General features: G+C 39.6%; 1 protein-coding gene across 24 annotated transcripts in view; it reads left to right on the top strand.

Moving 5' to 3' along the window:
* Window positions 1–24433, top strand: part of CARF (calcium responsive transcription factor) — a 33196-nt gene that overhangs the window by 6582 nt on the left and 2181 nt on the right. For 4 of the 24 annotated variants that reach the window (XM_050976821.1, XM_050976820.1, XM_050976823.1 and 1 more), the window contains exons 4-15: window positions 71–191; window positions 2240–2369; window positions 2739–2823; window positions 6696–6885; window positions 9083–9203; window positions 10106–10249; window positions 10681–10914; window positions 11313–11475; window positions 12486–12561; window positions 14530–14660; window positions 15661–16027; window positions 16505–23458. In XM_050976821.1, coding sequence (XP_050832778.1) covers window positions 71–191; window positions 2240–2369; window positions 2739–2823; window positions 6696–6885; window positions 9083–9203; window positions 10106–10249; window positions 10681–10914; window positions 11313–11475; window positions 12486–12561; window positions 14530–14660; window positions 15661–16027; window positions 16505–16623 — 1881 coding nt within the window. In that variant the 3' untranslated portion in view covers window positions 16624–23458. Of the gene's footprint in view, window positions 1–70; window positions 192–2239; window positions 2370–2738; window positions 2824–6695; window positions 6886–9082; window positions 9204–10105; window positions 10250–10680; window positions 10915–11312; window positions 11476–12485; window positions 12562–14529; window positions 14661–15660; window positions 16028–16504; window positions 23459–24433 lie in introns of those variants that run through there. The other 20 variants (XM_050976831.1, XM_050976832.1, XM_050976830.1 and 17 more) reach the window with 20 other exon arrangements.

The following is a 24433-nucleotide window of genomic DNA, read 5'->3' as shown; positions in this document are numbered from 1 at the left end:
AAGCCCAGTCATGCTGCATGATCACCATATGAACTAGAGCCATTCATCCTTCTGTATGACTGCCTTACAGATGATTGTTGCTAGCCAGTCAGAAAATGGACAGGTGCTGCATGTCATTCCTTCTGCCCAGCCAGGAGTGACCCAAGTGATTATTCCTCCAGGTCAGCTTCTGGATGTGACCAGCACACAGGGTGAGTTTAACCTCAGGACTTGAGGGTTTGTGCTCCTGTGACTAAGCTCTGTGCTCTTTTTTAAGCACCTTGTTTCCTTTCTTTAGTTATAAGACAAAATGCACCCTGAACCTGCTTTCTGATTGTGAATCTGGTGCCTCACACACCACATTTTCTATTGGGCAAAAGCATAATGAAAGCTTATGACAGCTATTATGCCCCCTTTCTGAAGGGTGTGTAATGGATAGATTAACATATAAAGCACAGAGTTGTTTCTTGCCTTATTTAGCTTTAATAAGGATATTTGTGCCATCAGCTGTACTATTGCCTTCAAATTTTCAGTACTTGTTTACTTCATTGTGAGTGAAGTAGTTAATTCCTGTAGCACAGACAGGTCAGAAGAACATTAAATCTTCTGTTCCAGAGATCACTGGTGATGATGCATCTTCTGTGAAGCCATGAATGAATCATTTGGGTAGAAATTCAGTTCCCAGTCAAGGAAAATAAGATGTTACTTTCCATTCATTGGGATGTGTTGGTTGTCACCTTTTAAGCATGTGCTGAGATACACAACTGGAAGCCAAATTTTCAGGTTTTCTCTAGAAAATGGACATACTGAAATCTGAAAGCATTGATTATTTATCTGCAGTCCTTGCTGGATGGCAAAATGCTGTGTACTAGGTTGCATTCACAGAGTGAGACTGAGAACAAGGTGGTCACATTTGTTGAACTCTCAAATGTTTTTTAAACTGTTTTTTCCTTCTCTATAAAGTTCTCAAGATTTGAGCACTGGTTAAATGTTCCTGTGGAATGATGGCTCAGAATAAGAATAGAGTCCTGGTGCTGGGTGGTAGAAGAAAGATTTGGGATTCAAGTAGTGATCTAGCTCTTTTCACTTAGGGTTGCAATATGTTTCCCTGAGCTTGCATTTAAAGACTTGTCCCTACCCTAATGCTCAACCTTCCCTCTCTTCAGCTTTTGCAGTGGTAAAACCAGGTTTGGTTACAGTAGAGTCTTACTCTACTTTAAAGCTGACTGGAAGCCTTTAGTTACAAAATAATTGCTGCTACTCTTAGTAAGCACTAAGTTGAACACTAGATAGTAGTTCTGCATTTCCATTTTAGACAGTTGGGAAGACTTGCCAGCAGTTTACTGTGGAGGTAAAAGAGAAAGGAGAGTGGCCTGTCAGCTCCTGAGTTTCACTTGTCTGCACGTGGTGGTAATGCACAGAATGGTGCAGACTTCAGAGCAGCCTGTAGTGTCTTAAGGGAACATCTCTGCAGGAGGAACCAGTGCTTTGAGCCAGAGTGGTGTTAATCCAAGTGCACACTTAGGAATCTTCTTATGGAGCTTTGTGTGGATCCATTTCTGTACTGTGTCAATAGCTTACCACTCTCTCTGGATGAGGGAAAGAAGCTTTCATAACTGAAGGGCAAAAATCCCTCATCTAAAGAGACCTCATGTGTTTATGTTGAGACCAAAATATTGAACATCTGCTTTCACAGTTTTCCATTATGTTTTTGTTTAACTGTACACACAGGCTTCAATCTAAGAGCAATTTTTGGCTTGTGGATTGCTCCCTCTTACTAAGAAAGGCTGAGGCATTTGTTCTAGCAGCATGTCAGATTCAATTACATGAGGCCTGTTTTTCTTGTTTAAGTGTTCTTTTCTAAGTACTAAGCAGTATCATTACCTCATTTTTTTCTTGTTTTAAAAGCAACCAGTATGTGACTTGCAGCTGAACAAAATGCTTGTGCAATCCTATATGGATTCCTGAAAGCAGAGCAATTTGTAAATTGCTCTAATTATTGTCCTTGTTGTGGAAGGATTCGTAAGCAGTAGCACAATTACCATAGTCCTTAAACATAAGCAGCCTTATCAAGTGTATCTTCATATGTGTGCCGGGAGTTTGAGCACTGATTCACAGCTATTTGACTACTTTATCACCTATAAAACTTCTTTCCTACATCAAAAGGCTTGCTTTAACAACACACAAAGTTTGATCATGGCTTGTTTTTCCCCATTCTACATTCAGTTATTAACCAGGAAGCTGCTTTTTTTTTGTAAAGATATTTCAGAAGAGAAGTGTGGTGATGGGAACCTGCAGACTGTGGTGGTGGCTTCCATAGCAGACAGTGCAAGCAGTTACATTCTACATCCACAGGCATCTCTCACTGTATCCAAAAAAACAACCACCAGGTAGGTCAGGGGTTAAAGGCATGAACAGTCACTCTCATCCACTGTTAGCACTGCCTTTTTTTTCTTGCAATTTGTTTTTGCAATGGTTATCACAAAATTCCCATGGAAAAGAGGTTATGAACACACTGTGTACTGAATGTTTGGAGGACTTGAATGTAGAAACCAGTGGGAATTTTTAATACTTTTACTCACTGTAAATTACTTTAACAATGAAATAGAATATGAAAATGAAAACCACAGGTTTTTAAGGCATGTTGATACAATATCCATACTTTAATCATATGCACACTGATTTGATTTTGCCTGTAATTTAGACTAAGTTGTTGCTTTTCTGAATGTCTGTAGAGACTTCTATTATTTTTTTTTCAGGGTAGTGGAAGATTCTTTTCCCACCCCTCTTCAGCCATTGCCACTAAATACACCTGCATGGGCACGCCGTCTCAGGAACTGTGAGGTGGGTCACAAAGAATTCTGACTTAATGTTTTATCATCTAGCTCTGAGATAATGTTCCTATTCCTTGAAAGCAATAATTCATAGCTGTAGAAGTGTTCAAGCTTCTTGGTATATAGCACTGGTACTGCTAGCACAGTTAAACACATAAAATGCTGTGCAATCCCTCTCTGTTTTGAGAATTTTGGAATAACTGACCATCAACTGCTCCTGAATTAAAAGAAGTGCTGCTGAAAACCTGGTACCTTGTAGTGCTGGGAAGAGCCATTATGTGCCATGTTAGAGTTTGCTGTTGAATGACAGTGCAAATTTTGCTGACTTCTGCAACTGATCATGTGTTTTGTGTTATCACATAGAAATCAAAATCCATGTGATTGGCCAGTGTCAAGTCTGAGACTTAATGCACCCTAATATCAATATTTCAGTAAGGATTCCTATTTTAGATATTATTGCTGATTTTTATTTTTTGTCACAGCAAGTTAGGCTACTTGTGCTTGTTTCCTCTTCTGTTAGAAAATGCTGTGTCTTTATGTTCTGTGATGGCTTTTGACTTAAACAGAACTCTTCTTTTTTTGCATATTGTTAGAAGTTTGCAGAACTGTCCTGATGACTTGGGTGCTATCAGCAGCTAGAATGCATCATAAGTCCCTTAACGGGAAGGGAGGGGAGGTGGGAAGTTTCTTGAAAGATCAGCTACCCCTTCCTCCTGCTGCCAGACTCTTCCTGACAGATGTTTATTTTACTTTCTCTTAATACTTTTTAAAAGGAAAGCTCATACTCTGTAGCTGCCTAATCTCTTTCTGTATCTCTACCATTTTTTTTCTATTGGCTTGGGCACTGATAACTGGAAGTTGCAGTTTGAGGAACCTAGAAATTGAATTTCTTTCTGTATCTGCCTAGAAACAATTTTAAAATTAAATATATTCATCTATTCCTTTTGTGTTATTCCATTTATTGTAGTACTGTCCACTCTTATGTCCACATAAATGTTAAGAAGTCAGAAAATTCTTAGCATGAATTCTTCCATGGTGGAGTTACCATTTTTATAGAATCAGTTGCTTAATTCAGTTGGCCAGTTAGTTCATAAGGTTCACTGTGTTTTTAGCACTTTGTGGTAGATTCTTTCCTGTATGTGGTTTATCTGAATCACTTATTATTGGTATCACAGTATCAGAGGGTCTGCTTTGTCTCTCTATTACAAGAAATGCCACCTGCCTGTGTTTAAAATTCACATTTATAGCAACATTTATAGAAAAGTTATTATTTTGAAAGAAAAGGAAATAGAAATAATATCTATTTGAACACGTTCTGAGGACACAAACATCTCCCTCTGATGTTCAGCAGAACTGTTGCCTGTATGCATTAATCCTCCCCGATCCACCAGAGAGTGCTGGGTTGTATTGTACCTTTTTTTGGGCACAGACTAGAGACACTGGGATTTGGAGGTGTCAATTATCTTTCAGGTGTCAAAATGTTTTGTTACTGTAACAGAATTGAAGGGTCCTACTGAAACTTGGAGAACCAGTTTGGAGAGGTGTGCTGATAAATATGTCAGCTCACAACTCCACTCTTTGAGTTGCCTGCCAGAATTGAAACAATCTTAAAACAGTATCGAAGTCTCTGTGAGTCACACAAGGTGTCAGCAGGTGAAGCCCCTGCACACCAAAGGCCAGTGGCTCCTTTGGTAGTTGGTACTGTGGGCAAACACAGAGCAGTAAAAGCTGGCTGCCTTGAAATGTTCAGCTTACACTTGCTGTGTCTGGCTGCAAAGTGCCCCTGGTACCCTGCTGCTTTGAGTTTCCTCAAGGAAAACTGCAGTCTTGATGTGTGTACTTTAGGGTTAGCTTTTATGCACTTTGCAGTGGCAAGGCCAGGGGAGAAAGAAGGAATCACTCAGTTTTTGGGCTTGAACCTTGGAGTTAAAGGGCTGAAGAGTATGTGATTACTTCAAGGTAAGGACATTGTTACAGAGTTAGTTTAAACAGTTCCTTTCAATGACTTATATTTAGTTTTCAGTGGTCTGATCAGAATGCATTTCCTGCATGTATCAGTCTACTGAAACTAAATGTAATTGAAAACTGCATTAATTAACTATACAAAATTAATTTATCTGTCTGAAAAAAGTAGTCTTGTTTGTCAAATTTTTCCTACTTGTGAAGCCTGTAGAAAGCAGGGATCTTACATGCTTGTCCTTCTCCTCCCCTTCTTGTCCTTCTCCTCCCCTTCCACCAGTTTAGGGAAAATGATCTAAACTTGTGCACAAGGAAAGCCAGAATAGGAGAAAGTTCCTTACCTGTTTTTTGCTACTTTTCTGGCGCAACAATTTTGTCAGAATTCTCATCTCTCTAGAATAAAGTCAATGACCTATTTTTAGTGACAGGTGTAAGGTATGGGAAAAAAATCCAGATGGTTTTGCAGCATTTATTATGTGCAGTGGTGCTGTAATCCCTCATCTGAAAGGCAACATCCCTGACTTCTGGAAAGAAAGAAGTTCTGGTATTTCTCAGGCTACTTTGCTTCTCCTGAATTTTTCAGATCAAGTTTTGTTCAGAGGTATTGCTTATAACTTCTAGTTAAACAATTGTCTCTTGCTCCCACAGTGGTGGGAGTGCAGCCTGTGCAGACGTGGTTAGCTGCTGCAGCAGTGCCTGCAGAGCAGTGAGCTCTGAGGTGTGAACAGCTCGTGTCCCAGGGACTCCCCCGCAGTGCACACACAGCCCTCCGTGCCTGGCCTTGCACTAGCAGCAGCACTGTGCTGGCCCAGTTCATTCACAAGGTCTTCATTGGTTCTTTGTTGACTTTAGGCCTTGCTAACCACAGACATTCTGTTTTTCTTATGAGCGTGAGGCAGGTTTTAAGCAGTTGTTGCTAAGATATCTGTTGATAATCTTGGAGAGACGCTGTTGCTCTTTTGCTGTCAGTATTAATTAAACATCTGACTGTTCTGTCAGTGAAGGTGGCAAAACAAATCTATCAGACCTTAGTACTCATTCAACATGTGTTTGTCCCACAGATACACTTTAAGACTGAGCTGGCAAACTACTCTGGCTGTTACAGCTGCTTGGCCTTCCTGACCCTCAGCTGCATATGAACAGAAACAAGTGTTGCATTCTGAGTTTGGATGAAAAGTTCTTCTCTGTTCCAGTAATTTTGTAGCTTGCTGGCTGGCCTTGGCAGACTAGCACCAACTGTGGTGGAACTGAGTAGCTGGAGTAGCAACTGGATAACTTCTTTGAGTCAAGTTAGATGCAGTTTTTGTGGTGTTGCCCAGACATTAGCAGAGTTAATGAAACCATTATCAGTTTGCACATGGCAAATCTGGTATAGTAAGTGAAATGCTGAGAATCAAGAGGGCCTCGAAGGTTGGGAGGGATGTTGTGTGAGACATCCAGTTCAAAGTTAGTGCACTAAGTAGGTGAGACAGTTAACTGGTGGTATGGGCAGTTGCATTCTGCTCCAGCTCAGTGCAGTGTGTGTTGCAGTAGATGCAGAGACAATTATTGGCAGTCAAGTGAAAAACTTCATCTAATACTAATTTGTCTAGTCAGTGACTGCAACTGAAGCATGTTGGGGGTAAACCACAGGAGTGAAGTTGTCTTCTGGAAATCAGAGTTGACAGTGACTGTTACCTTTTTAGAGGCTCTTGGTGTTCTTAGGGTCTTGAATGACTGACAAACTCCTGACCTTAATGGGTACTCCTGTTAGATCCTATGATAAATCTCTTTATGAGGATACTACTGTGGGGACAAAAACCATGGAATGCCAAAAATCTGGGCCTATGCTCTCACCTGCCGGAGTCCCTGACTGCTTTCCTGAGCAGTGTTCAGCAGTCAGATGGGTGGATAATGCTCTTATTTCCCGTCCTTTCCACGCAGAGAATTGGGGACTCGTACCGCGGCTATTGCGTGAGCGAGGCCGAGTTAGAGAGCGTCCTGGCGCTCCACAAGCAGCAGACACAGAGCGTGTGGGGCACGCGCCAGTCGCCGAGCCCGGCCAAACCCGCCACACGCTTGATGTGGAAATCTCAGTATGTCCCATATGATGGGATCCCCTTTGTCAATGCAGGTAACTAACTTTCCTTTTAATAACTGCTTTCAAAATTTTGACGTCAGCTCCCAGCTGGCCACAAAGAAGAATCTTTATGTTGTTCCTTAGTTCTGATAAGGTCAAGACACAAATATTAAAAAAAAGGAGCAGCTTGCACACTGCTGTGAGAGTCTGAAGGAGCTTGTTTCCTTTTTTATGTTTTGCTGTGATTATTTCCTTTTGTCCTCTAGAGATTAGCTAAGTACCATTTCATGAGGGTTCTCGTGATGAGGTCTTTAGGGAGAGGTCCCATCTGCTCTATTAGGACCTGAAAGTTCTCATAAGGGTAAGAGCTTGTTCGATTATTCTTGCCTAACTTGAAAATCTTTAGAAGAGCTTGTTCCACAGGAGTCAATAAGCTATTTAAATTGCAAACCTTAAAGTAATAAATAAATAAATAAATAAATTCAAAATGCCAAACAAACAAGCAAGACAAACATCAACTGACCTCAGCAGAGAGACTTTTGATGTTTGGGGTTCTTTTTGAAATGTTCATGCAGACTTCACAGCTTGATAATTACATATTTAGCTCATGCAGTACATATGTGAAATTGCCAAGAGTTTAATTTGCCTATAAAATGAACGGGCTTTACTTGCTACACAGAGAAAATGAGTGACAGGAATGTAAGTTGTGTTTGGGGCTTTTTCTTCTTTTTTTCCCTGAAAGTTACTGAAAAAGGGAAATGTTAGCACCAGTTTTAAAGCTTCAGCCATAAACTGTGAGATAAAAGAAAACTAAGAATAAAATCAAAGCAGCTTACCCATTTTTTCCCCCAACATGCATATGAGACATCTTTAGTTTCATCTAGATAATTTGGTATCCTATGGAAACACATTATGTTGCTGTTATATAATACTTCAGAAGTTTCTGGGTATATCACTTGTGGCATAGGCAGCTCCTTGCCTGCACACTTGAGTACACAAACTATAAATAAAAGATAACTAAACATGATGTGGAAGAAATTTGGAAGATGTTCCTTTCTTGACCACTTTATTGTTTTGCTCATCAATCCCTTTTGTTAGAGGTCTGACTGGAAGAAGTCACTTAATTTGAGTTTAGAGCAAAGCAATATTTGTTTGAGCCTGTCTTATTCTGTATGGGTGTGCTGTGCTGAAACTGTTATTTAGCAGTTAAGATTTCTTAACTGCAGGGCTGAGCTTTCATGGGTAGCATGGTCTGAAGTGTTGATTTAAGCCAAGAGGCTGGAAATGTCTGCTGACCTTGTCTCGTGATTTGACCCCAGCTGGAAATCACCACAGAACTGCTCACTCATTCCCCCAGTGGGATGAGGAGAGAATTGGAAAGCTAGAATTCAGAAAACTCATGGGCTGAGATAGGAACTGTTTAAAAAGTAAAGGAAAATCCACACACACAGGCAAAGCAAAGTAAGGAATTCATTCACAAGTTCCCATCCCCAGGACAGCATTTGTAATGGTTTATTGGGAAGACAAACACTCTAACTTTGAATGTCCCCCCCTTCCTCCTGCTTCCCTCGGCTCTATATGCTGCACAGGATGCCATATGACATGGAATATGACTTTGGTCATTTTGAATCAGCCGTCCCAGCTGTGTCCTGTTCCAATTTCTTGTGTCCCTCAGCCTCCTCACTGGTGGGGTGGGGTGGGAGGCAGAAAAGACCTTGACTCTGTGTAAGCCCTGCTCTGCAGTAACTAAACATCCCTGTGTTATCAGCACTGTTTCCAGCACAAATCCAGAGCGCAGCTTCACACTGGCTACTGTCAAGAAACTCTATCCCGTCCAAAACCATCACACCTTTGATTTCAGCAGGGGATTTTCTCTGTTGTTTTGGGGCTTCTGCTTTTTATGTTTATTACCAGTATTGTGCTCCTTTGGTAGCTTGCGAGACTTCTCATCTTGTGAAGAATTGGTGCTCACCAGGGCAAAGTCCAATATTTTGCCCTCACATATTTTGAGGAGTGCTGTGAGGTGTAATAAGTTTGAGAAATGGTTTAAAGTGCTCTGTGTTCTTACATGCTGGGAGAGAAGCATTTGCATTGTATTTGCTTGCTATACCTGAGGGTTCTGCCTTCTGAAGAAGAGTCTGGTGGCAAACAGAAATGACTGCTTCAGAGCTCTCATCTCTTCTGTAGTTAGTATTTTACTGTAATGAATTAAGTGGTTGCTTGAACAGAGTGCCTTACTTTCTGTTTCCAGGAAGCAGAGCCATTGTAATGGAGTGCCAATATGGGCCAAGGAGGAAAGGATTTCAGCCCAAAAAAGCTGGTGAGCAGGAAAGCACCTCTAGCCAGCTCTACAAAGCCACATGTCCAGCAAGGTAAGAATTATACATACAGCTGTAAGAGTGACTGAGCATCCTAAGAAAGCATTCTTTCTGTGAACCATGACAGAGCACTGGTTTGGGATGGTAGCTGATACTCACTGTAGCTCTTTTGCTTTATCTCCTTGATAACTTGAGGTTGATACTCATTTAAAGGTAAGGAGGAAATGCTGTCCTGTCTGACTGAATAAGGCTGAAATTTGATAGGTTCCCTGAATGCAAAGTAGCAGTACATCACTCTGTGAAATACAACTGGGATTCATTATCTACCTGAGCATTCACAAGTTATTTTGGTGTCCTTTAGTAGCTATTTCTGCTTCTAAAACTTTGTCATCTTATTTGTTGTTTCTTCTTCAGGCTTTTAATTGCACTGATATCAGTCAATCATCCTAATTTAGCACATGTCCTGTGTGCTGAAGAAGTTACAATTCTTCCTGTTCACTGGGGATTTTCTCCTTCTTCAACACTAATGTTTTTTTTCCTCACCCTTGAGCATTCTCCTGGGTGCTTGTTCAGTTTTTACTGAGCTAAGAGTGTGTTTGATGATAGTTGCAGCTGGGTCTGTATGTGCTCAATTCTGCATAGCTGGGTGAACTGCAGACTGTTCACAATTGGTGTTGTGCTTTTACTTTAGTGAGGGACGAGGGCTTTTGTTGAGGAGTAAAATCACCTGGCTGAGTGGCTTCCAGACCAGAACAGAAGTGTGTCTGTCTGCACCCATATCTATTAATGTATCCTTAAGAATTTTGCAGTTCTTTTAGAGACTCCTCACACCTGACATCACTCTGCTTGAACTTTTTCTATAATTATGCCTGATATGAAGTAAGTGGGATTTTTGCCTTTCCCTTCCCAAGGACAAAGTATACTGATGGAGAATTTTTTTTATTCCTCCTTGGAAGGATCTATATTAAAAAGGTCCAAAAGTTTCCAGAATACAGGGTTCCTACAGACCCTAAAATTGACAAGAAAATCATAAGAATGGAGCAGGAGAAAGCATTCAACATGCTGAAGAAGAACTTGATAGATGCTGGTGGTGTCCTCAGGTGAAACTTCCACTTTTTTCTTTATTTTCACAAATGAAGCAGAAAAGAGCAGTATTTTACTTGATTTTTTTTAAATTTTTTTTTACTTAGTCACTTATTAATAGTAAAAAAATCCACAATGTCAGTAAGACTTCTGTGGCAGTGAAGTATTAATTTAGTAAATGTGTTAAGCACTAAGCTATGGAACTTCAGCCGGTGTTTCCATGCAGGGTATTGATAGAAATAGTTGTGTTGTTTTAGGGTTGATCTAGTTTGTTTTGCATTGAAAGGTATGAGAGGGCCCTGAGTTCTGAAAGACATCTTCTTGCTCAGGGGCTGTAAAAACTTGTCACACTGACTAGGTTGTTGGTATCCTCAGACTGTTCCCCCAAGACACTAATTTCTTGCCTTTGTTTGAGAATTGTGTATATAACCTCTCTCCTTCTTGCTAGGTGGTATGTACAGTTACCTACTCAGCAAGCCCACCAATATCATGAAATGGAAACTTCCTGTCTCCCTCCTTCACCATCCCATCTTTCTGTGTCTTCTCCTGAGGAGGAGGAGGAAGTCATTAGAGATGAGAACAGTACTCTGCCTTCTCGCCTTCATCCTCAGGTGGCAGACAAGATCCGAGAACTGGTGTCTCAGGGAGTAGAGCAGGTCTATGCAGTGAGGAAGCAACTAAGGTACAGAACTGTCTGCAGTGCTCTCAGTCCATAGTGATATATCTACTTCTGTATTTGATTAATTTGGTTTGCAGCTAAAGGACAGTGCTGGTGCATTACTGAATCTAATTCCCAGATGTTATGAGTCTGTTTTTCCCAGCTTTTGGTATCTTTTCATATCATTGTAGATAGCCACTAAGAGCTGCTGTACTCTTTAAAGTTACTTGAATAAATGGGGGTCTTAAATTCCAAATTCTGTAGCTGATAACACAAAGAACTGGCTCAGTAGATCATCTAGCTTGCTTTTGTCTTGTCATTGCAACAAGGGGAGGGAGGGAGAAGGTAGCAGGGTCTCTTAACAGCGGGAAGTAGTGGAATATATTTATGTATGGTAATAAATGTTCTTTAACATATGACAGAAAGTATGTGGAAAGAGAATTGTTCACACCTGATGAAGTGCCAGAAAGACATAACCTGTCCTTCTTCCCCACTGTGAATGATATCAAGAACCACATTCATGAAGTGCAGAAGTCCCTAAGGAATGGAGAGATGGTGTATAATTCAGAAAGTATCCCAGCAACAGTATGTTGGTCTTTATGTATCTTTTTGATTTTTGGAGTTAAATACTGGAAATCCTAATTTTTACCACTTAGCTTCCAAATTTCATCCAAAATTTTCTGTGACTTTATATTTGCAGCAGCAATATTTTCAGTGGAATCTGAGGCTGAGTAAGACTGGATTAAATGTGAATAAAACCTTCTGACCTTATTCAGTATATATCTTGTCAGCCTTAGATTGCTGTTAGTTGGTTGACAAATTACACCATATTAGCACGTCTTGATGACTGTGTGAACTGGAAGCCATTGGTATTGAAAAATTGACATGTGGCATAAAATGTTATTCATGGCTTTGTCACTGTCTATGTTTTGAAGAAGTTACTGCTACTTTTCAGTAGCTGAAAAAAATGGAGATGAGGTGCGTCTCAGGTGCCATCCTAGTTGGGACTTAATAACCATTTTGAATGTGTAAATAGTAATAAATGCACTTTATAGTAAAAATAAATGCGGTGGGGCTGGAGTTGAATCTACCGAATGCTCACTAACTCTTAAATCTCGTTCCTTAATTTTCTTCCATGTATTGAGTAATAAAGGGTACACAGTGATTCTAGTTTTCCCAGTTCTGAGACTAACTGCTAGGAAAGGGCTGATTTAAAATCATCTTTGACAAACAGTCCTGTTAAATCATGCTATGTCATCAGTCTTTTCCCTCTCCCTACTCTGGTGTAGTCCAGGTGAGTGAGTGTGCTTGTTAGTTAGCCAAATGGTTTGACTGTTTTCTATTTTAAAGTCTATTAAACTGTTATGAGCAGATGAAGCAGATAATCTTCCTGATACACACTCCATGTTTAAAAATCTTTTACAGTACTTTTTTTTTTGTGGTCAAGAGGTCCTAAAATGTATAATTATAAAAAAAAGTAAGAAAATGTAGCTTTAGACACTGCTTTCTTATCAGCCCTGTATTGAGCCTGTGTTCCTGACAGGAACAAGACAAGCTTGCACCCTTTCTGAGAACTGATTTCTTTTTCCTTTCAGTTGCAATGGACCACAGACAGCGGGAATGTCCTCACAGAAACGGTGACGGTCGCGTTTTCCTCCCCACCTTCAGATGGTAGGACTGCATGGATAACCTGTGTCTCCAAATGTCTTTTATTAGCTGTGTCATGAACAGAAGTTCATTTTCCTTCCCAGAAGGTTGCTGTCATGTCCGGTCACTCAGGTGAACTTAAGAAGAATTATTTTGCTATAACTATCTTGATTTACTTTTTTTGTATTTGACTGCATGTGTGGAAAAAATATGTGTAGTCATGATGTTTTTGACAGAAGTATTAAAATTAAAAATTTGGCTTTTATTTACCATCTTCAAGCAAACAAAAAATTTAGTGGGATGGTTGTCAGGAAAGAACATTTTTCATTGGATGAAGGTGCTAATAATACCTCTTTAGAGAGAATAAGTTACTACTGAACAGATATATCTGTCAGGGGACACAATACTAGGATCCAGCAGGGTACTTGAGTTTCCAGGGGATTTGTGCTTCACATATCTTTAAATGTCTTGCTGAAAGGGACTTCAATGCACATTGAGACTCCTGCTTCTCAAAAGTTATTGTCCTGATGAGTTCCAGTGCTAGGATCAGGCACTAAACAGCAAGCATTTTATTTCTGTTGTTGGAATTGAAAGTAATCTTTTCCATTTTTCCTTGATGCTTAGAGCAGAAGTAGAAACACGGGTGTTAAATGGCAGCAGGGCTGAGAGATGTGTTTCTTCAGTTCTTTGTGGTGTAACTTCCTTATTAATGTGGCACCTAAGTATCGTCTCTTCCCAGTGCTTGTTGATCTACAAAGTGTAAAACTTCTTCCCAGTCTGTTGCAAAACTGGAGTGTAGGTATGGTAGATTTCTCTATAAACTTATGCATTCTTGGTTGAAGGACTGGTTTTTTGAAGATGTTATGCTGTTTTTCCTTTGTTGAAACTGGGTTCCTACTACTATTACTTCAAAACATGTACTAAGACAAAATACAGGTGTTTCTAACTAGATCTATTTGCTACCCAAATAGAACTACACTTAGGCTAAGATGTTCTGTTGGATTATGGTGGCTGGTAATAAATTTAAATTAGATTATTCTGCCCTTCCTACCCTTGTTTCAAGAATATTTTGTCTAGTGTGACACCAAAAGAACTTTTCCTCATGTTTGTAAATGCTTTCCCCATCCTCTGTGTAATAGGTTTGATGTGAAACTCATCAGAGCTATGCCTGGCTTTTAGCAGGGATGTGATTGAAGTGAGGTGGAAGAGCCTAATTGTGTGCACAGGTTCAGATCATGCTGCAGACTTTACACATGTTTTTCATCTCAGTAGCAGAGCCAGCTGATTTCCCCATTTAACCCAAACATGGTGGTGGGTACATTTTGTTCTAGACAGCTGATAGAGAAGTCTACAGGGAGCAAAGGGGCACTGGCCTCAGTTGTCATGGTCAGGGTTTACTTGTGTCAACAGTTACCCTGTGGTTTTTGCCTGAAGAAGTCCTGATGTGTTTGTGTCCCTTTCCCCTTAGGTCAGGGAGTAACATGGGCCAATTTCTTATTTGTTGTAGCAGGAAATATAAACCCCCAGAGGTCTGGCTCGCTGCATGAGTTCTCCTCAATGACTTGGGGAACCTGATTTATGTGAAGCAGTTCCATCTACAGCAGTGCATTTACTACTAAAAAAAAAGCTCTGTTTTATTTGGGATTTTTAAACTTACTTTGGCTGTTGCTGTGATGGATTAATTTGAACTGAACAGTGTAGGGTGCAATTACTTTGCTCTCAAGAACAGATTTATTTGTGCCTCTGGTTTTTGCTCTGTACAGATACATACAAACTTTCTGCAGTATTGTCTTTGTCATACCCAGTCTTCTTTCTTTAGCATCCAAGTTCTGCAAAGAAAACAGCCTATATGTATGTATATATATATATGTCTTCTGTATATCTGTATTGAGATTGAAGGGAGTTGGTTTGGTTCACAGGGGAGGCCTTTATTAAACAGGAAGAAGAGATTTGTCATAACTGTTTGTCTGCTTCCTCCCTTTGGCACCATAGGGAGCTCAGGAGTGGAGTCAGTCATCACCAAAGCAGAATCCAACCAGAGTGGGGACTCCTTGATACCAGAAACAGCTCAGCTGCTGTCTTCACTCTCTTCACTTCAGCCCAAGATATTTGCACAGCTTCAGGTACAGTCAAGTCATTTACAGAACATCAAACATGCTGTGCTGGAAGGGCTGGAGGTGAGCTGAGAACAGCACGTTCCCTCTCAGCAAATCCCAAACGTAGCTGGGAGACACGCACTGGGAAGTAGCTGTCAGCTCTTACTCTGGTGGCTCTTGCATGTCACAATTAGCATATAGCTGTGGTGCAGGGGATCCCACTACCATCTTTTGACACTTTGAAGTTAGGATCTCTTGTGAAGGCAAAACCAAGAGGATAAAAGCAGTGGGTTTCTACCTCAAACCAAGTACCCGTTATTTTCCACATGGTCCAGTCATTTCATAATGAAAATGCTGCAAAACTGCAGGGAGATAAGGCAGTCTTGTTTATTCCTTTTAAATCCTTCTCCAGCCTCTTAAGAAAAATATCTTAAAATCCTGAAACTGCTCCTAACTCAGACCTGTAAACTTGCAGATTGAAAGGCCTAAGAGGGAGGGATAAGAATGTCATGCTAAAAGAGCTTCTTCTAAAGCTCATCTCCCTTCAAAGCTGGCTCTCTTATCCCTCTTCCTTTACTGCTTTGAAAATCTGCCTTCATATTTCCTGAACCCCAACAAAATGTGTGATCTTTTCCCTAGAAATACGATCTGTAGTAAGATTCTGTTCTACTTGCTGTTCCTTTTTTTTCTGAGGACAGCCTGACTCCATCTGACATCATTTTATTTAAAGCAGTGTGCTTAGCTTGTAGTACTCTTGTGGGAATGGGCAGTACTGGGAAATGATCTGAAACTGAGCATCAATCCAAAATTAGAACTTTATGTTCAGAAGCAGTCTTCTAAATGCTGCTGGATTCCATTGTCCTGGTTGTTTTCAAGTACATTTTGAGCCTAGAGCTGCTGGGATTGCGTGATCAGAAGAGTTAATGAGTAGGAAGTCAGAAGCCACCTAGACAATACATGCTGTTAAATGCAAACTCCTTGTGCTGTAAATACTGCTAGGTTGGTACTTCTGCCTTCTCTTTCACAGGGATTGCAGCTGCAGTCAGCATTTACCTCGACAAACGGATCAACAGCCCTGCTAGCTGTAAATAACCATTCCCCTCCCAGCCCTGCAGGTCTCCTGGATTCCCTGGGGGGTGCAGTAGGCAGCCATTCTCTAGCACTTATTCAGGGGCACAGTCTGCAAGCAGGTGCTGGCCTGACACAGGACAATGCTGCTGTGCCTGCTTTTGGGGCTCTGCCTGCCTCTGATCAGAGTCTGGTTGCCATGGGCCAGCTGGTACCAGCTGAAGGGGTGGATGACTCCAGAAGCCTGGAAGGAGGAGTGCAGCAGATTCTCTTGGGAGATGTGCAGACTATCCCAGTAAGGATTGTGGACAACCAGCCAGCACTTAGTAAGTTGTAGTTTTCTCAATAATATGTCAATATTAGAATAGAGAAAATACAGTGGATTTTGCTGTGTGTCTTGAAGAAAGGAGACAAATGTGTTGATAGTGGGGAACTCTAAGAGACTTCTTTCAGACAATTCTAATTAGTTTTTTTATTTTTCTGTGGGAAAGGGGAAAGATGTTTTTTGTGAATGGGATTTAATATCTCCAAACTTTTTTTTTTTTAAATATAAATTGGTTTAAATATTGTAACTTGAGGGGAGCCTTACTGGAGTAAATTTGTGTCATCTTGCAATGATTTAGAGCACAGTAGACGTAACTGACATAACTGGCTATTAAGCTATAAAGCAGTAAACTTCATATATTCCTTAACTATTAGTTTGAGTTCCTGAAATATTTTTCTTTTAAATGCACAGTTATTGGGGCTGAAGCATTGTCAATGGAGTTTGAACTTCAATGTTTGATTTTTGTTTTGTTTTTAAGCTGAAGAAAATACAGAGGATGTTGTTACTTGTGTGAGTCAAGTTAAACAAGAACCAAGAGAAAAAGCATTGTCTGTGGAAACAGATAAAACCAGAGACTGCCTCAGTTCCTCACCGTAGTTCTTCGCCTTCACCTGTGAAGCCTGGAAAGATTTTCAAATTGGAGAACTCGAAATGGCTTGGAAGGAAAGGCAGGTGCTCTCAAAGTACTGCCATTCTTTTTTAGTTGTGTATGACATTCAGACTAAGCATATTTTAGAGTACTTCTGACAGAAAGCTGTTTTGGTTTGACTGATGGGGCTCACTGCCAACTCCAGGTCATTCCGTTGCCCCGTGGAACACCACCCCTCTCTTCTGTTTCAAGTTTTGAGTAATTTGGATTCTATCCAAATGGCCCATTTTGTTCATTGTTTCTGAAGGTCTTCCACAATTTAATTCCTTAGCTTTAGAATGTGGATCACAATGCTGAGTTCACATTTTCTGCTTGAGACCCTTGACTTTTATTGTACTGCAGAGACCATAGAATCTGTCAGCCCCAAGATCACAGAATCCCAACAGCAAAGTGGATCAGTATGGCAATGGTTTTGTGACAAAAGGAAGGTCCAGGATGCTAAACTTCAAAGTGATAAAGGACATGGATGCTTAAGAAAATGCAGCTTTGACCTGATCATAATGTTAATGGTGTGAAGATCAAGGAGAGGAGAAAGGTGAGGTTTCCAGGTGAACCTAAGGTTGTATGATAAAGAAAAGTGTGTGAATTGTAACAGTGAATGTTTTTGACTTGACATCTTTGAACTTCAGTTCTGGCTTTATAATGAGGTTCATTGATGCATGCAGCCTTCCTTTGCAGTGGTACTGTAATTGCAGTTGGTCATAACAACTAAATGTAGGAGTCTTTCTCATGGAAAATGATTGATGCTGCCATTTCAGCTTATCTACCTCTTGCTTTGTGCACTTGAAGCTATCAGCTCAGACAAATGTGATTTAAGCTGCTGTTGTTTGGTATGTAGGGCTTGTGGACACATTCCTAACAAAGAGAAGCCCAAGAAAACAAAGGAAGTAATCAAAGCAATATGTCCAAGTATGCTGTCACCACAACATTCAGAAAATAAACTAATCTCTTTCAAAAGTGACATATTCTAAGACTTACGTGGTCCATACAATGAAAATAATTACCAGGAATCTTTAGAAAATTGAATGTGATAAAAATTAAGGTTTAGTAATATTTGAGTTAAAGCCATAGTAAGTGACAAGCTGTGTAATGTGTGACAGACATTTAGAAAAAAAAAATCACGCCTACAAATAACTTGGAATCAATTTAAAGTCATAAATGAAGTGAAACTGATAACAACATAGACATCAAGTTAAGCAATTGCATTGTTTGCTTCAGATGTTGAATTCCTGGAGCAACATTCAGAGTAGTTTGTATACAGCAATAGGAGCCTTTCTGTTATTAGTTCCTGCTAAGTAGTTGAGATCATAAAATAGGGGTTTTTTCTGCATGCTGTGGAAGAATTGAGTGTGAGGGCTTCTCTCTTTTTCAGACTTGAAAACAAACAAAGAACCCTTGGAAAATTATTAGTTCATTTATGTAGAGAAGAAAGTGTTGTGAATATTATATGAACCAAAATATTAACATTTTGAATTGTTACTTTACCTTACATTCAAGCATTCACAAACATCTCCTAAACAGTGGCCATTTAAAATTAATTTTTCATTTTATTTTGAGTATTTAAAGCTAAAACTTTCAAAAGCTTTAGATTAAACTTGAGTTCCAAATGGCTTTATGTGCAAAATCTGTTAGGTGCTATATCTTAGTCTTAACATATATTAACTTCTCTGAGGTTAACTAACATTGTAAACACTTTTTGTTTAAAGCTAATTTTTCTGGGTTAGGTCCCATTAGAATTTTCCAACAGGGTTATGCTTTTATTAAATAAGAGCCTGTATTTTACCATGCAAGTGCATTAAAAAAATCTCTTTTTTTTTGGAGCCTCCAGTATTTAGTATCTACACTGACTTGTTTTATAGTAGGTTTACTCATTCCTGGGAAGGAAAAATCACACAAGATTCTCCTGTTACATTTATTTATTTATTTGGTTGGGGTTTCTAATCTTGCTTTATTTGTTTGTTGGTTGTTTTTTTGGTAGGTTGTTTTGTTAATTGTCAAAATATCTCCGAGATGGATGTTGTCTGCTGCAGTGTTAGTTCTGGAGCACTCAGTCAGCAGTCCCTTTCTCTTATCCAGCTCAAAACTGCATACCAGGATGGGTACCTCCTTCCATGCTGCTGTGTTCAATCATTCCATCATGGCCAGCTTTTCTTTACATTTAAACTATTGCATTCCAACCTATATTCTCTTTCCCTATATTGCTCTTTTTTTGAGAATTTTTCCTCATTGTTGAGAATCCTTCTTTTCAAAAGAATTCATTACAGCTGAAGATTACCAGCAAGAGGTTATTTCCATTTTAGTTCTCTTCAAAGCAGACAATACATTTGTGATTGGAGTCAAAGCTTAAGGAAAGTCAAGTTATATTTCCATCAGTTCTTGCTTAGTTCCCTCATTAACAGTTCTGGTTTTTGCACAGTTCTTTCCACAGTCTCATCCTGTGCTGCACAGTATTTCTGATGGTATTTCTGGTTTTGATCTAGTGCTCACAGCTGGAGAAAACACTCTTTTAGTCCATCTTGAATTGCAGGTTCTGAAATTAATCTTGCATTCTATCCTGATTTGCATGGTACTCTGAAAACAATAGAGGAAAAAGTTGGAAGATTTTAAAGAAGCAATAAAGAGTTAGTTGTTTTTAAAAGCTGAGGATTAGACTTGCAATTCTGTTATTATTGTTTATTGGAAAATTTATTTTAAATTATTCTTGAGTCAATACTCATATTTTTGTCTTCAGTTTTCTTCATTTTCACAGAATTTCAGTTCTTTGTATCTTTGTATCTATGTATCTTCCAGATACATATTTCAGTTTATTACTGTATTGTTTATTTTAATTTAATGTAATAATTCTTTTTCAAAGTGTGTTTTACATTTGCTTTGTGCATTTTGCTGGAGGAGGAATATGAACTCTCCTTCATGTCCAGTCTCTATATTTGATTTAATGCCTTTGTTCACTGATATCCACCTATATTTGACAGAGAAGACTGTTATGTATCTGAAAAAAATCAGAAGTAAATGCTGCCACGTGTAATGGTTAAAGTTGTTTCAATAGAATACTCAAGGCTGATTTTCCAGAGTAATCTATGTAGCTTGGTTATACAAAGTACTTGGTTATTACTTTGTGCTGGAATTGCAGATGTTTACTTTTTCTTGTGGTTGTTGTGTGCAAGCACTTATTTTGAAAACCTACAATTCCTGACCTTCAACAGTACTGTAAATGAACAACTGACTCTCCAGTTATCCTTGTTGTCGGTTGTCTGTAAGAGTGATTGGTTGCTTTACCAGAAGAGATGTGCTTCTGTATGTTCATGCAAAGATAACCTCTTGGTAGAATGTAGAGAAGGTGTAAAAAGACACACATTTCTAGCTCTCATTCAAGGCTGGAGGCCTCTTGGATGGAAACCAGCACTGGTAATGAGTGCTTTTTGTGGTACAAAATTATTGCAGTTTCCACAAAATTTATAGGCACAAATGTCTGTGTATGTATGTGTATTTTTTTCTATAGTAACTTAATGTATAATATTCCTATTCAAATGTAAACTACTTGTCCTTTTAAAGTACTGGTCTACTTTGTGGCTATGGGAGCTCGTGGGGAGAAATGCAAGAGCTCTTTCAGGGCAGTGGATTTTAGGGATGATGGAATACAAGTAAGACAGCTTCAGGGAGAAGCTTCAGGTGGAAAAACTTCTTCAGGTGGAAGAAGTTCCTGAAAAGCAAGGATCTTGCTGTGGGATGGCTGATGGGGGCTGTGCCTGGGGGGTTTTGGGGTTGAGAGCCCAACGGCTCAATGCAGTTCCTGAGTCTATCCATAGTCCTCTCTATGCCAGTAGTGGATAGTGTGAGTTCATGGTAGGAATTTAAAGGTATGAAGAGAAGGGAAACCTGCCCTGCCCTTAAAAACAGAAAAGCTGCTTGAGTTTTGGTGAGGACCAGAGGCAGATAAATGACTCCTCATAGTCTGAGGTGCCCATTCTTAGCTTCTGATATGAAGAAGAAACACCTCTTCAGCCCAGGGCTGTAGACTCTTTTTCTTTACCTGTTACCAAGGAAAACAAACCTTTTCTTTCTAACTGAATTAACCTGCTGCTTTTCTCATCCCACTGACTGCAGCTCAGTATCTGCCCAAATGTCTCTTTCTTCACACTTATTAAGGCCTCCACAGAAATCCCATGCCCTCCAATTCTCAGTGCTTCACTGTTGGACTGCTGAAGGAGCTGCTGAGTTCACTGCACAGGTAAACACTGGTGAGCTTTGCCCTATCAGTTTTTCTCCCTCCTTCCCCACAATCATAAGTTCCTTTAAATGGCATTAAGGTTTTTTACTTGCTCGCATAGGTGTTTATCCTCATTAGTGGGATGAGTATAAAGGAGCCCTGTTTCACAGACCATTTACATTCACAGCAACTGAAAAGATTGATAAAACAAGGAGGAAAGGATGGGTTCTGCCAGCTGTTAGGGCTGGCCTCTTTCATACCACTTGAACTCCTGATTCTGGCTGTGGATAGTAGATGCCTGTTAGGTAGTCTGTCTGTTGGCAAAAGTGCAATTTTCTCCCTTAAGCCTATTCAAGCAGATAGGTTCTCAGATGTTTAGATAGAAAGAATCTGTTCCATTAGGGATAGAGGGAGTGATACAGCTGAGGATGGTGCTGGGGAAAGTTACTGCTCTTTATGGATCTCTGATGAGAAAATCATCTTTGATCTGCCTTGCCTTTCTGAACAAAGCTCTCGTAGGAATAGACTTCAGAGCCTATCCCATCAGTAACAATTATCTTCTCCCCAAAACAATGCACCTCATTAATGAATGAAACAAGCCTTGTGTAAAACAGGTGGTGTTAATTTTTTAGGTCAGAAGCTATCCAGCTGGCCTATCCAACAGCAGCAGCTAAGGTATGATTTGGGGGGGAAAGGAGGGGAGAGCAAATAACAGGAGTGTGTGTGCATGGTTTTTTTTTTCCTGTATAAGCTCTTACATCTCAGTATCCCATTCCATTTCTGATGCACATGACAAATGGCATGTTTATTTTCTGAAGGGATTTGAAGTGTTTTCTGGAGAGTCTTCAATAAATAGTACTGCTGTATCATACAAACTACTGGTACATGTTTGTCAACTAGGACCCCATCATGATCATGTACAGAAGGGGTTTTAAAAGCATGGAAAGCTTTACTAAGAGTGTCCTTGTCCTAAGGAGTCTTCTCTGACAGGAAAATAGGATCTGTGGGAGTAATTCTCATCAGTAATCTGTTAGCCTCTGATAGATAAAAGAAACCTTGCAAAAAGCATGTATATAATAGCCCCTTACACAAGTTACCTTTGGATAATTAGTAGTTTTAAAATACATACACATACATATATAGATGTATGTACCTGAAAATAAAATGGAGACATGACTATAGTTGTTTGCACATAGTTCTTTAATACCAATTTAATTACACTTATCTGTGATTAAATGATGCAGATATTTTAGGGCACATGTAATCAGATCTTTTAATGTGGGTAATTGGAATCCATGTTTTTACTACAGCCATCCTTCACTCTCTGCAGTGTGGCTCAGTTGGTCATTTGGCATGAACTGGCTTCTGTTAATGACATTCTGCCTGTTTAAACAAGAGCATGCTGTTCTAAGCAAATTAAATTTCTCACTCTTCCTGATCTTTTTTCTAACAGGGATTGATATGGTTCATCATGAAAATCTGTTTGTAGTATAGTGCTTTCATAAGAGTTGATTTCTGGGTCTTCACTAGGAAGGAGCTAGAGAGCAAAAGCTTACCTACTATTGGATCTGCCATTTGGACATTTGTCTAATTTGTCTGGATTTCTATAGCAGGACAGTGTCAATACAGCATAAGCTCCCACTAAAATACTGTAAACATTTCAACACTCTCCCTTGGTCTGCTGTTGACAGTTCAGTGGCTCCAGGAAAGATCATAGGAATATTTCTGCTCTTTGGAGAACAGTTTCTGTCTGTAGATACTATTTACCACATAGTTGGGTGTGGTAATCAAGTGGCAGTAGGAGAGCCAGAAGCAGAGAGGTGTGTGTTGGCAGATCAGTGAGAGAGGGAGTTCAGTGCCAGTGTCCTTGTGCCAGACTAACAATTTCTGTGCTAGTCCTGAAAGCAGCCTTGACAAACAGTGCTTGTCTTGGTGCTGACATAGCTCTTCTTTCTGCTTGCCCACTCAAGAAGCTCTACAAGCCTTCAAGGAACATGGAGAGCATGAAGGTGTGTAAGATCTTATGAGAGGACCTGCAGGAATGAAACAGAGGAGATTAAAGTTTGATGACATTACTTCTATGTAATGCACTTTCTTTGGTGGGAGGAAGAGGATTTTCCAATACAGAATAAAAGTAAATCTTCCTTTTCAGAATATTAGTATTATTGCTGACTCTCTCTGGTCTACTCAACAAAATGCCTAGTGTTTGGACAGATCTCAGTGTTTTTATGGTGTGTTCCCAAAATGTTAATGAATACTCATTCATACATTGCCATGTTTGCATGTTGTCCTGAAACTGTAGGTCAGTGGCATCTCCTTGATCTTCTTATTGTCTCTGTGGATTTTATTAAAGTAAATGAAAGCTTGTTTTATAAAGAAACAACAGAGAGCTTTTATCCAGAGTCCTTTCAGATATACACTTTTTACAGAGTAAGCTTTAACTTAATAATGTTGTATATTTCTAACCCTTTAATAACCCGAAATAACCAAAGCCTTTTCACTTTATTTTTCTTTTTATCCAGAAGATGAAGCATTCCAAACTACCCCTCAAAAGCACCATGCTCAGAGCCTGAAAGGTTTGGCACTTTTCTTCCTCTGTAGGTGATCTTCCATCTGTGCTGTGTTCAGTGTCTTGCATCACCAGAATCCATAGTTAAGAGCTATCCCATCACACGAGGGCACTTTTTCATATACATGATCTACCTGGTCACTTGACAGCAGGCATGTCACTAACAATATCTGCCAGCCACCTTTTGTTGATTAACATCTGTCACATCAGTTCTAGATGTGGCAAACTTTCTTTGTGTATGGAATTTGCATTGGTTTATTGATACCAGTGGTGTCAAAAATAGGTCTCGTGAACTGAGAGCCTTCTGTTGTGAGTTTGATCTTAATCTGAGCTCTGTCTGAGTTAGGGACAAATTCTGAGGCCATACCCCTATGTTCTGCAGTGCTTGTTGTGCAGAAATAAAATCTCCCAGCTCCCAAGATCAGCAGCATTTGTGTTTCTGCCTGATGTAAAGCTGCTGATATTCATCGCTTGAAGGATGGCTCATGGAATTCTGCTTTCCATCTTAAGGGATTATGAAGCCTCTGTGTATGAAAACTTGGTGGAAAATGTACAGAGAGTTGGGAGTGTCTAGAACAATCACCCTCAAGTGTCCTTAATTTAGAAATAGGAGCTGGTAGAAGGAATAAGCAACTGAAGAATATCGTGGAGAGTAGACATTCTTGCTCTTTACATAGCATTGCCCTTACACAATACTTTTTCTTAAATATGTTCCTTGAAAACACTGGTCAGCAGTAAGAAGAAAACAAATCTCAATTTCTCCCCACAGCCAGCTTACAGTTTAACAATGCTTCTGCAAATTAATCACAAGTTGGGCCTAAAAATCTATTCTAGATTTAAGTTCAGGTTTGCTTTGTCAGGTCACTGTTAAGTTACATAAATTTATCTTTTTTGCAAAGCTGTTTCTTTTAAAGCTAAAATGAATTGTGAGAGAGAATTGGAAATTTTTTTTCTAACAGAGGACACTTTAGTTGTCAGAAGT

This window comes from Serinus canaria, chromosome 7 (genome assembly GCF_022539315.1).
Source record: "Serinus canaria isolate serCan28SL12 chromosome 7, serCan2020, whole genome shotgun sequence".
NCBI classification, from domain to species: Eukaryota; Metazoa; Chordata; class Aves; order Passeriformes; family Fringillidae; genus Serinus; species Serinus canaria.
Note: the sequence above shows the minus strand (reverse complement) of the source record. Positions and strands in the feature narration are given on the sequence as shown.